Here is a 13,541-nt window from a genome sequence, read left to right on the forward strand (position 1 = left end):
CACCGGGGGAATCCTCCCCCAGCCAGATCCCTTCACACCTCACCAGCCTTTTGCCATGGCATCAAGGGGCCAAAGCAGGGGTGAGATCGGAGATAAAAAGGCAAAGTCCCCCAGCTGGCAAGCTGTGACACTGCGCAGGGAGGGGCGTTGCCTGAATTCCGGGGGCTGAAGGGGGCGGGGGAAGGAAACACGAGGCCAGACACAGACAGACACAAGTCTAACTCGGTGTCTCCACACTAGGGGATGATTTATTGCTGAAGGACTAAGCCAGGGCAGCCTCTGCAGGGAGTGCTCAGCGCGACGCAGGATTGGGTCCTGGGGCTTTTATCTGCATCTCTGAACTCAGGAGACATGGGGCTTGATGCTAAGCCCAAGTGATCCAGTGGAAAGGCTCCCACTGACTGCAGCGGGCTCTCGATCAGGTTTGCCAGCAGCACATGCATTATCTACTGAAACAGGAACTCCCTTCGTCCCCAGCCATGTGCAACTGAGGCCTAGCCCAGGCTAGGCAGGAATGCTGGGATTCCCATGCTGGTACAAGCTATATCGGCAAATGTATTCGCTGGTGCAGCTGTATCTCCATTGGGAGGGTCTGTGGCTACAACCATCCTGGTACAGTACAGCTCTACCTGTACAGTTATACCGGCAAACCACACGCTATGCCTGGAAGAAATCCAAGGTTCAGCCTAAAGCACTGTGACCCGGGACTTTCACCAGCACTAAATCCATCCCACCAGAGCGAAAGGTTGGGAGGGGAGAGGGGGGACAGACATGAGAGGGAAAAACTGCTAAAAGCACCAAAGACGTTTCAAGCTCCTCTGGGAGCTTCTCTGGAGTTTCCAGCAGGAGGTTCTGCTTGGGCTGGCGTCTAGCCAGCAAGAATCTGACATTTCCCACCCGGGTTCTGTGCAAAGGGCCCATCCACAGCTGAGTAACGCCGCTGATTCGGGAGCAACAGAGTCTCTTCTACACGACCTGCATAACATTAGAACGGAGCCAGAGAGGGAGGGTTTACGAATCCCCCTTGGGACAAAAGCAGCCGTGTGCTTCACAGGGATGATTTTGTTTCATTGGCAGTGACATTTTACCTGTCTGATGATGGACTTATGATGCCTAATTGGATGGGCGCGCGCACACACACACACTCTCTCTCTCTCTCTCCCCCTGCTAGCTGAGGCGCCCTTCAGGATTGGGGCCTGAACACTTACACACACACTCTATGGCCCGCTTGCTGCATGGGCATCCAGCAGCAAAGGTGCTTCATTTATCACCCTCTGAAAAACCAGGTCCTTCCGAAACCAACGACGAGCCCAGTTTTTGGTTCCTATGTCACTTTTCAGCTATTTGCAGGTGCACACGTGAAACCCACCCCATGTGCACAGGCCACGTGGGCCCTGGCACAGGGAAGTTTTAAAGAGCACTGGAAAACCGTGGCCCTCAAAGTTTCCTATGCCCTTGACTGCAGACTCTGGGTCAGCTCCCCAGCTGGCATAGGTCGGCCTGGCTGCAGCGAGGTCGGCGGAATCAGGGCCGACTTTAGGATGTGTGGGGCCTGATTCAAAAGAGCTGCTGCCGAAATGCCACCGAAGACAGCAGCAGCCATTGGGCTGCCACTGAAGACAGCAGCGGCAATTCGGCAGTAATTCGATTGGTTGCTACTGTTTCAGGCCGCACTTCAGCGGAGGGTCCTTCCTTGGCAGCAGTTGTGTTCCAGGGCCTTACCTTGTGGGGCCCCCTCTTCCAGACACTGCGGGGCCCTCTGAGCCGTGGGGCCCGACTCATGGGAATTGCGGGAATAGGCCTAAAGCCGGCCCTGCATGGAGTGAAGCCAGTTTCCCATAGCTGAGGCTCTGACCTGCTGAGTGCCATTCTTCCTGAACGTCACACTTCTGTCCCTTACCCTGCTGGGCCCTTGTGGAGAGCAACAGGCCAGGCGAATGGAACTATTTACAGATGCGAGCTGCTCCCGCAGGCTCTCCACCTCCTTCTGGGCTGCTTCCGCTCGCTGCAAGGGAAGAAAATGACGCGCGTCAGCAGGGCTCTCTGTTTCGCTAAGCTGGCCAAACAGGGACACGTCGGAGGCTCTTCCTGTGCTGAGCTTTTCGCCCAGGCCTAAAGCTGCATGGCCAGGGGAGCAGGGGGTGCCCTGGGTGCTTAATTTGTAATGAAAGAGGTGCCAGGGCCTAAGCAATTGTTTTTACTTTCATAACTGGTGCAGCAACCCCAGCAGCGCTGGGGCCCTGACCTGCCAGGCCCAGGGGGGCCAGGACCCTGACCTGCCAGGCTCTGGCACAAATTAAGCACTGGCCACCCTGCGATAACATCGATGTTGGGTCAGAACAACACTTCAGCAACGACCCAGGCTCTGGGTACACGGAGCCCAAACCGCCTTTGTTAAGAGTCTAGCTGCTGCCTGCCGCAGTCAGGAAGCAGACGGTGAAAGCCAGACCAGGTGGTTAGCAGGGTGCTCACCCTAGCAAGTGCCCACCGCTTCCACTGGTGTCGAGGGGATGTTTTCCTCTGTGTGGGTGAGAGAACAGACTGCCTGTATGGGCTCTCTGTCCACATGGATGTCAGCTAGCCAAGGGCAGCAGCCAGGAAGTGCACAAGGTTCTCGGTGTTTGGTGTATTCAGACCCAGGGGTCAGTGTTGGCCCGTTACAGAAACAGGGCTGGCCACGAGGTCCTGGTCTGGATACAAACTTCCCCAAATTCAGATTTGGTTTGGACCCTGGTATCACTTCAACGTGCTACTTAATGCCATACAGCAGCACAGGTGTCACTGTGCCTGAACCCATGTCCTAATCACCTGTACTCGTTCACAATGCCGGCCGGGCACAACACTGGGGGTGTCCATCCCTCTGTCCCAACCAAATTCCAAGGTGGGTAATTACTCCCTGCTCATCTAAAACACTTCCTCATTCCAGTTAGACATTTTTTCTTCTCTTCCTGCCTAAAAACTCTTGTTTAGTGTCGCTGTGCACTGTTAAACAGCTGCTACGTTCTGCCCCAGAGGTGGCTGCCTTTCAGTGGTGGGCAAAGTGGTCCCACACATAGTTTGTATGTCATTGAAAAGACAGTATCAGAGGGGTAGCCATGTTAGTCAGGATCTGTAAAAGCAGCAAAGAATCCTGTGACACCTTATAGACTAACAGACGTTTTGGAGCATGAGCTTTCATGGGTGAATACCCACTTCGTCAGATGCACCAACGAAAGACACTGACTTCTTCTGCATGAAAGGCCATATCTACATGTAAATTGCTACTGATAAATATCATGCCTAGTTTGTAAATACATTTTTGTGACTTAAAAAAACCCAAACCCTCATGGAAATGTATAAAATGAGTGGCAAATACTCCAGAAATGTACACAGCTCTGAATACATTGTTTTGCTGTAGGCCCCAGGCAATTAGAGTGACCAGACAGCAAGTGTGAAAAATCAGGACAAAGGGTGGGGGGGTAATAGGAACTGATTTAAGAAAAAGATCCAAAAATTGGAACTGTACCTATAAAATCAGGACATCTGGTCACCCTACAGGCAATGTCTCTGCCTTAACCCCCTTGGATACCGGGGCTGATGGTTTATAATACTGATGACACTTGGACTATGGTGGCATGTCCCCAATAGCAGTGTGATAACTAAAGCACAAACCAAAGGCATCGGGTCAAACTTTGCTGTCAGGGACACCAGGGCTGTCTCCGGTGCCCGAGTGACCAAATCCAGGTAGTTTTAAAGAGCATCGATGGATAAAAGTTGCACTGTTCACAAGGAGTCTCCTTCTGCATGTCTCCTGGCTAACGCAGGAGTGTTCCAGGTAGGGATTAACAAGAGACCACGTCACTCTGAGCCATGGCCACCAGATTTGGGTTTAGTTCCCTTCACCAGCCCTGGGATTCAGCTGCCAGAGCTGTAAGGAGATCCCATGTTCACTGAGTCAGTTCCCCCATCCCAAGAAGCCCCAAGGTGGCAGATCAGCAGGATAGATACAAAGGCTCCGGTGATGCAACTGACATGGACAGAGCCAGGGCAAAGGAGGGAATCTTTAGCACGGCCACTGCCATCAATGGCTGCGGGACCCTACGCCCACCTGGATCTGCCTCCACTGCTCCTGCTGCAGAATGAATCACCTCAGTCTCTGGATAATCACAGGAAGCAACGGGAAGGAAATCAGTTATTTGGGCCGTGCCAGCTCAATATTCAACGGAAAGAATTTCTCCTCACCTGATTGGCTTTTTCAAGGTTTGTCATGATCATTGCTACTTCATCTGCCCTGAGACAGCAAAGCAAAAAGAAAAAAAAAAAAAATTAGTTGGAAGGTGGCAGAGTGTCCCCACAAACAACCCATTGTGTTAATCACCCAGGTGGCTTTTTTTTTTTTAAACACTTAATTGAAATATGACATTTTAGCCATCTGGGTGCAACATACATAACACAGCCTTGCAAAACTGTCATGGAAACATACCGACCTAGGCACAAAATCTTCTTACCTGCCCCAACAGCGACGTGGCTGATGCAGGGATCGATTGATGAAGAAAACACTGAAGATATTTCACTCACCCATCAAAAATAACATTCCCACTCGACGAGTGGAATTTTGTTGGGCTGGCTTAATGCTCATCCAAGGTGCCAGGCTGACAGCCCTGGTGACCAGTCTGCTGGTTACCCACAGGTCAGGTACAACCTGGGTAGCAGTCATGCTAACCTCCCCACCCCGCCCCACCAAATCAGCTCTGGAGCGACCACCTCGCGGGGTTAACAGGAATTCAGTCTCCGCGGCCCAGTCAAGCCTTGGCGTCTCTGCTAGACTGCCAGCAAGGAGGCGGTTCGTGCCAGCTATGATGCGAGTGTTATGCAGTGGGCACCTGTCCATTAGGAACTGGCCGCAGGCCATCCCAGCTCATTTCTCAGCTCATTTCATGCCGGACAACAAAGAGCCATGAGATGGGAACAATTTCAGGTCATTAACAAGCCATGCCTATATGTGAGTGGGGGATCTCGACATGAAAGGCTCCTTCTCCCACTGTCAGTTCTCTGAGCCACCCACGGCCTCCAGATTATTTCCAAAAGGCCACTTGATCTCAGGCTGTTTGTCAATGAGGAACATTTGCATCTGTTTAATTACCTCCCACCCACTATTTCACCAGTTGCTGAGAGCTGGCACAACTGCTCTGTACATGGTGGCTGATTTGTTTAACGTAGGAGGGTAAATACTCAAAGTTTCCCATTTGTGATCTCCAGTCCCAGCCACGCAGCACCCACTAGCTGGCGAATTAACAATAGAGAAACAAGCCAAATGAACCCAAAGGGGGAGTCCAAAACGTGATACCGGAAGATGCAAAGATACCAAGGGATGGGACAAGACCTTTTTTCCTCCCCGTCATTCCGTGCATGGCGACTGCAATCCTGATCAAAGGCAAAATCAGTTACAGCACCGCGTGTACAAATGGCATATCAAATTATCAAAGAACATCTGCTTTGGTATGATATGATTAAGTGTTCTGACTCTGTTGCATAATGGAAATGAGTGAGTGTGTGTGTGTGCGTGCGCGCTGTTAGCGAGACCAGAACGTTTGAACAGCTGTAAATGCTTGGCAACCTCCACGGCTAGCGAGAGCCAAAGGGAGGGAAAAGATGTTCCTGACTCATAAAAGTAAATGGCTCCCGACCAACAAAAAGAAGAATAAGCAAATGTACATTTAATGAAGTGGAGGAGCCCATTAAACATAATCCAGTGACTGTGCTCTCCCCTGCCATTGGAAGACGGCTCAAGGTGTATTTGCATGTCTGGAAGGACTTGGGAAGGTCCAGTGATTTTTAGGAAGAACTGATTTTACCTTATTATAATGTCTGAAGTCCAGATTTACAACAAGACTGTGCAGAAGTCGGAAGGTCTTTGGATCTGGGGTCTTATTAGAGTTCCCTCTTTAGCAGAAAACCTAGGAACCTCGACGCCCCACCTGGGACTGGCTGACTTCCCAAGTCACTTTCTCAGACAATTGAAACTGCTCCTGAAATTCTAGTCTTTTCTTTGCTGAGTCTGCCCCTATCTTCAGTGCCCTCTTGCCATAGTGAGCATCTATGCCATGCCACTCAAGTCTGCCCTTGGATACGTGGATGCAGCCAATGGGCAGAGCTGGGATTAGAACTTGGTGCTCCCTCATTCCGTCCTTCATGCTCAAACCATTAGAGCACCTCTCTGAGACCTGGCTGACACAGGTTGAGAAACCACCTGGCCATGGCAGCTTTACAATAGCTCACTTGCTCGTGAAAATGACCCAGATCCCTGTAGGGACCCCAAACTCAGAGAGAGTGGAGTAGTCTGCTGGTAGCTGATCTAGGGTTTGTTGCATCAGTCTCAGAAATATCCCCCATGAAGGTGATTCTTCTGGGACCTGAAGAGATGGGTGGCTAGCTCTGTGATGCTGCTTGGAGACCTTCAGCCGTTATGGTTCCTTCGCTCTGCTCCGGTGGTGAAAGACTGGATTAAATGCAAGGGGACTCTTCCAATGGCACAAAATTAATACAGACATCCCTGTCACTCCCACTCCCACTTCCTGGCAGGCAGCATGTACAGAATACGGCTGGAACTGCCTCTCCGAAGATCACAGGCTGCTGGATGAAATGAAATGCTGACCAGGTACAATTTAGGGTAGGCCTGAGGCTGCACCCAGTTGCAGTGGGGCCGATTTGGGGGAGGAATAAAGGTGGTGTGATGTCACAGTTGCCCGGCCGCCTGGGGTAGTGCACCGAGTGGAGCTTGGTTAGAGGTGAGGATTGAGCCTCCAGAAAGGTGGTGACAATGACATGGATGAAGATATACACAATCCATCTCTATACCCAGTGGCAAACAGCTGGCCAGAGATATTAGCTCCACCATAGAGTGCAATGCCCTGGCATCAGGAACTTGGGGATGACGGGCCTTGTTCCAGCTCAGTCTCTCTTGACACATCTCCCATGCAACCCGAAGGCCAGACCCTCCTCCAAGGCTGTGACCAGACACAACGTATCTGCTTGGACTGTGCATGGCTTTGGTTGACAGACAAAACCGAGTGACTTACTTTGAAGCCGCCTCTGCATCATATTTACACCGCAGGTCGAGCAGCTCCGTCTGGGTCGCCTTTAGCGCTGACCAGATGGAAAGATCAAACAACACACAGTAAGTACAAGGAGATTTACTGGTGGCTGGTAAAGCACCGACTGGTTGGAAGGTGGATCAAGCAGCCTTTGGCAGGCTCCCACTCAGCCCTCTGTTCTGCTGCCATTCAAATGAAATTTTTTTTTTAATTTTTATTTCAACTGATGCAAAACCAAGATCCAAATAAAGACAATAAAACCAACAGGCTTTAAAAAATAGTCACCATGTTCCTAGACTTTAGGACCAGTTAATAGATTTTCGACCCAAACCTTTTTGGAGCTCCTGAAACATTCAATTAGCCTGTGTGTTGTTAGCGAGGGGATGAACATTTTTCATGCACCAGCGACTTTCTGGGTTCCCGCCGGCAGCAGAAATAGAGCGCAAGAACCAGAGAAATTAAACCTGGAGAGATCTAATAGGCCCATTCCTCGCCCTACAGTACAGACCAGATCTTCAGCTGCAGTGAACCAAAGTCACTCTGTTGAAGTTAATGGAGCTGCATTGATTTATCCCAGCTGAGGATCTGGCCCTCTCTCCCCTAGTTTATTATCCACAGTAGTTTCCACTCCCATGGGGAGATCAGAGTCTGATACTGTCACAAAGTTATTCCTGGTAATGGGGCCAAAGCCTGGCCCTACAGAAGCCAGTGGGAGCGCTGTCACTGGCTGCAGTGGGGTCAAGATGGGGCCCAATTTTCCTCCACTTCATTTCACCTCCAAGCCTCGCTGTGCTGCCTTGTACCAGCCTGCACAGCTCGTCCCCTTCCATGGCACCCAGATCTCCTCCTCTCTTCTCCCTTGGGTGACCATAACCCAGACAGTGGCTGTTTGCTCAAGACCTTTAGCAGCTGCTTTTCCTGCCCAGTTTGCCCTTCCTCCTGCACCATGGCCCTGGGTGTTCCGAACACAGGACGTGAGCGTGGCAGAGCCCTGAGTGTGTCCACACCTTTGAGAGAGCCCCACAGAGAGGGGGCGGGCAGCGTGGCAGGATAAAGGGGCATGACAGTGTCTATGCACACGCCTCTAGGCAGCTATTGACGACAGGCTACTGGGCAGCTCTGCGCACCAGGAACACAGGAGAGCATCTGAGGCCACGAACACGCACCCTCAGCAACTCCCTGCTTGCAGCCCCCTCCAGCAGCTGAACCAGAGTGGGTGCAATTCCCCCCTCTGACCGGGGGACTCAAGGGGGAGGTACTCAACACTTGGGGCCACTATGTCCTTAGGCACAACTAAGTCAATGGCGTCACACTGGCCTAGTGGCTAGAGCATTGGCGTGGAGCCCAGAAAAGCTGGGTTCTATCCCTGGCTCTGCTGCTGCCCTGATGGGTGATTGTGGGCATGTCATGGCCCTCCCTGCCTCAGTTTCCCCATCTGTAAAATGGGGATAATGACACTGACCTCCTTTGTAAAGCCCTTAGAGATCCAGTTCCCACTGAAGTCAGTGAGACTCTCCCTGTTGACTTTACTGATGGTAGCATCAGGCCCTTACTTTGGTAGGGTTGGGCTGGGCAAACAAATCCAATGTGAACGTGGTGCCATGGCAACAAAGGCCAGAGAGGTGTGATGTGCCCCTATAGCATATTCTCTCCTTGGCGCGCACATGACCCCCGGCTGCTCTGCCAGGAGTACAGCGATGTCCGCGCACCCAGGGGAGAAGAGCCAATGGACCACTGACCCTCCCCCACATCTGGATCAAAGGCTCAAGGACCCACACTGGGCGGGACTTTCAGACGTCACATCTGTCAATACCTGCATGTAGCACTTTGATCTTTTCTTCTGCTTCCCCCAGCCTAGCCGCCAAAGTGATCTGGGCTTCCTGTAGTCCCCTGTGAAGAGAAGGGTCGGTATCAGTGATCACCTTCTGTGCTCATACACAGCTCACCCTTGGCCAGCATGGGGCCTTCCAGCAGCCATGGGGGCTGGCTCTCAGAGACAGCCAGAATCACTCCCGTTCTGCTCTTCCAAGGATGGGCAACGCACGAACAGCTCCGCTTCATCCACACCGGGCCATTGAGCTGTTCATTTCGCTTTTTTAACATGTACTTAAACCTCATCATTCAGAAGTTTCCCCAGAAAATTTATACGGCTATTGCAGCCGAGACATTTTCATGCCACTAGAATTGTCTGCATTCCATTAAAAACCTCTATTTCCAGAGGTTTATAGCCCCGGCCGTAAAAATTCACTTCAGGCTGAAAAACTTGGCATGTTGGATCTCAGCCTTGAAATAAATTTCTGGGCAAAAATTGGTGAAAAGAATTAAAGATCTACCTATAGATAAATGAGAGAGAGAGAGCAAGAGAAGAGAAAAAAATCCATTTGGCTATTATGGAGTTCCTCTAAGAGTGGAAAGGAACCAGAAGCGAGAACATGCCGTTAATGGACTCCTTCATTCTGCTAAGCCTCCAGGGCTGCTGTGTTCTGTAGCGCAACTCACACACGCTCCAGACCCCAAACGCTACCACAGCAGATGCAGGCACTGTCTAAACAGTCCCTGAGGAATTTGCACTAGCCAGACTTTGCAGATGCACAGGGTGCCAGCCTCGCTGCTGACCCGGGGGATGGCGAAGCTCAGTGCCGTGCGTAACCGTCGCTCGAGCCAATGATCAATGCAACGGGTTGACATAATAGACCTTCTTGGCTCTGAAGGATTGGTCACCACCTCCTGGGTCAGTTACTTGCAAGCTAACAGCTAGGCAGTGCTTTGAGAATCTAGGTTTTCAGGACCTTCTAATCGCACACGTAACTAATCCAGCCAGTATTGTGTGCATCTGAAATACTCTTCCTTAGCTGGAAATCTGTATGATCCAGAGACAGACAGCAGTTGTGGAAGGGTTTCTCCACTGGAGCAAGGGTGACATATCAGCACACACTCAGCCTCGGCACTGGGGGCGCCCAAGAGTGGCTGGTAAAAGTAACGGGGGAGCGGAGTGTGAGCACCCCTTCCCACCAGCCGAACCCACTGGTGTTGGAAGGGGGCAGAGGCAGTGCTCTGGGACAGCTTCCTCCCGGTGTGCCATCGTCCTCTGGCAAATCTCCAGGAATGAATGCAGACCCAGTCAGCCTCAGCACCTGGGAGATTTTGCTCTGTACCCTGCAAGCGCCTCCTGACGAGGTCGAGAGAATAGAACCCGTGCATAGGCACAGGTCGGGAGGCCACGGCAGCTCAGCTCCAGTGGGGCTGGCCTTCCAGACACAGTCTTGATGCCTCGCTTGGGGCACTCACATGATTGGAAGGCCATGACTCATGGTCCTCTGCAGTCCTGCAAACTCTGCCTGGAGCAAATGATTCATCGGGGACTAGGCAAGCTTTAGCATGGCGTTGCCCCTCCCTTGGGCTACCCCATGTGATTCAGCCCATTATCGGGGTGGCCTTCCCCACCTCCTGTTTCATTGGAGGTGTTGGCTTGACCAGACAGACCTGCACCATGCAATGAACGGATGCGGGGCAAAGATCCTATGAGCAGCAGCATCATTAGCAGGGAGTCCGTAATGCTAGATGCAATAGCCACAGCGCCATAGCACAGGCCATCCAGCCCCCCAGATCCATTGAGTCTGTGGCAGCTCCCCAGCAACCAGGACATTCAGATCTAGGAGTCAAAACTGATGTCAGCACTTCCCTCTCAAGCACCGGCACTGCCCCTGGGTTCCCCGGGGACATGCCAACACCCCACTAGCCTGGGCAGTTCAGACTCCAGCTGTACCCAGCCCAGCCATTGGCCAGCAGAGACTGCACTGACAGGAGTCCCTACAGAGCATATCTGCTTCCTCAGCCCCCCTCCAAGCCCTCTTGCTAGCTGCTGTCACAGCATACTCCAACGAGACACTTCCTTGAACAGCCTGACCATGGTGTCACGGCGCAGTCTGCACCGTCCCTCTCCTCGGGGACCCGTGATAGACTTTATTCCACTTAGACTCTCTGTCGATCCAGTGACCGGGAAGCAAGGCCTCCACGTGGAATCTGACTCATCTTGAGAGTTACCTCCCAAAGGCCCCAAACGGCCTTCCCCTGCCTTGCAGGAGTCCCTTAGCAGCAGAACAGGCTGAGTTCCACTGTGCAGGTGTAAAGCACTAGAGAACCTGCTAAGGAAGGAAAGGCCTTGCCCTGTGCGTGCTGTGCTGGATGGGACTTCATCTCTGGTAGCATACGTAGTACTGGCAGGCCCAGAGATGGATGTGAGAGGGGCTCCTAGGTTGGGCCCATATTTTCAGAAGAAGCCAGTAATCCTGGGTGCCCACCTTGAGCCCCTCCAAGGCCTAGATCCTCACAGGGCTTTAGGCATCTAGCTTCTGCAGCCTCAATCCCTTGGAGGATCTGGGCCAAAAGGCCTAATTTTCAGAGGCGCTGAGCACTCTCCACTCCCAGAGAAGTCCCTGTGAGCCAGGACCACACACAGTTAGACAGATGAGGCAATGTGCCTTGCAAATCGTCCTTGTCTCCTGGAGATGCACGGGACGGGGCTGGATTGATTTGAGAAGACAGTAAGGAATCACAAAGTGGATGCATCTTTCAGGTGATAAGGGAGCCACATTTTTAATCATTTTCTGACAGGCAGAGGCGAAAATAAAAACCCACCTGTAATTAATCTGAGGTGGGGAAAAAAGCAATCAGGGAAAAGTCATTTTGCATTATTTATAACCTGTGTCTGGCAGGTTCTTCCTCCAAAAGAACTGCAATGGAGGGTTTAAAGCTCCTTCATTTGTTTATCAGTTCAACACGCTAAGGTGTAACAACAAAGTTCCATTAAAGGAGCCTTTGGTAAATTTTAGACTGTCGAAACTGAAAGGCCAGTTAAGACTGAGGTTCCTCTGTTGGCCTGTATTTATCTGAATCCTCCAAGCAAAACAACACAAGGGAGAAAGATACGAGTCGGTGATTACCATGTTTACCAGATGGGGATAGGAAATAAACTCCCAGTTCTAAGGATGGCAGTATAATGACCACAACAGAGTGCATGCAAAATACACGTGTAAACACACTCACACGCACCCACTATCTTGTATGCACTAGTGTACAAACGTCTCTCTCACTCAAGCACATCTTTGCCAATGGGCATCTCTTCCAAGGCCAGCATAAGCCCCTATTTCAGACTGGTTTGCATTGGCCAGATGGGGACTCCCTTTCCCCTGAATGAAGTTGCATCCCTGGAGGGTTTGAAAACTCCCTTTGGATCCTGGTAACCACTGTGAGCACCGGCCAGAGGGGGGCGCCCTAGAGTGCTGTTGGAGCTCCTGCACCTGAACACGAGCCCGATGGACCAAATCCAGCCCTAATGTAACTTCACCGGGGTCAAAAGTCACTTACATCAGGATTGATTTTGGGCCCATTTCTTCCACACCTGCTGGCCTGAGACTCAAACTCAGATCCCCTGCCGGAGCAGGCTGCATGCTGACAGGCCAGCCTGTGAGGTGAGGAAATCTAGATATCAGAAATAACTGGGGAAAGAACCATTCATTTGAGTGAAAAACGTTAATCACATCCCTTAGGGAGCTTTGAAACTCTCAGGTCATGGGGATGGGCCCAGTAGCAAACCTCTACAGTAGAGGAGACAGCTGAGATGGGTAGGGCAGGCAGAGGATGGTGCCTGGTGTGACAGCTCAGAGTCTGGGCCTGTGTTGCCAGACAGGACACGTGAACCTCGGCCTAGCTCGCTAGGGGGAAGAGCGCAGAATAAATGCTAGGCAGGCGAGAGGGAAGGTGAGGATGGATAGACAGAGCTGTATGGGGACCTAGAAGGAGGACAGACAGACAGAGGAATATGTATGTGGACAGACAGACAGACTCACATTCCCACCCCAGGTAGATCTAGATCGTATTTACTTTTCAGTTTTAAGGTCCATCCTCTGCTACTCACGTACTTCTGGTTTTCGGCTTCATTTCTCTGCAGCAAGGTGTCTGTGAAAAGTGCTTTGCTGCTGATGCTAGTGAGCCTGGCTCCCTCTGACACCGTGAGCCCAGCTGGAGACGTTCCCCCTCTTTGCTCTGTGGGAGAGGGGGAGAGAAAAATTCACATAAGCAGCATGACTGAAGTGAAAAAGCAACCGCTTCTTCCAGGGCCAAGAGATCAATCTCAGGGGGTAAAGAATTGATTTCCAGAACTTCAGCCACGGAGTTAATACATTCTGCAGGTTCCGCTGGTCAATTGCGTTAGACGATCACAGCGGGGCATGAAATCCTGAGTGCAGCCCGAAGCCTGCCAAAGTGGCAGCTTCCTGGCTAGGTTACATCTGCTAATAGTCTCATTCGAACCACTTCAGCTCCTAGTGGCGGGAAAGTCTGTAAATGACCAGCAAAGCTGTCTACGCTACACTACACTGCGCCTCCAACCTGGAGCACAGTATGCCTGCATGAAACCAATCTTCTGCATAAAAAGCTCTCAGAGCTCAAGGCCTGTCATTATTTACA

The 13,541-nt window shown here is 51.5% G+C and overlaps 1 protein-coding gene across 1 annotated transcript in view; it reads right to left on the reverse strand.

Moving 5' to 3' along the window:
* The window catches only part of CUX2 (cut like homeobox 2), a 94,209-nt gene that overhangs the window by 34,311 nt on the left and 46,357 nt on the right, over positions 1-13,541 (reverse strand). The window contains exons 5-9 of the mRNA XM_032800608.1: positions 12,995-13,118; positions 8,887-8,963; positions 7,059-7,125; positions 4,222-4,270; positions 1,901-2,005 (exon numbers count right to left, since the gene is read on the reverse strand). Coding sequence (XP_032656499.1) covers positions 1,901-2,005; positions 4,222-4,270; positions 7,059-7,125; positions 8,887-8,963; positions 12,995-13,118 — 422 coding nt within the window. The remainder of the gene's footprint in view (positions 1-1,900; positions 2,006-4,221; positions 4,271-7,058; positions 7,126-8,886; positions 8,964-12,994; positions 13,119-13,541) is intronic.

Source organism: Chelonoidis abingdonii, chromosome 22, assembly GCF_003597395.2.
Source record: "Chelonoidis abingdonii isolate Lonesome George chromosome 22, CheloAbing_2.0, whole genome shotgun sequence".
Lineage (NCBI taxonomy): Eukaryota > Metazoa > Chordata > Testudines > Testudinidae > Chelonoidis > Chelonoidis abingdonii.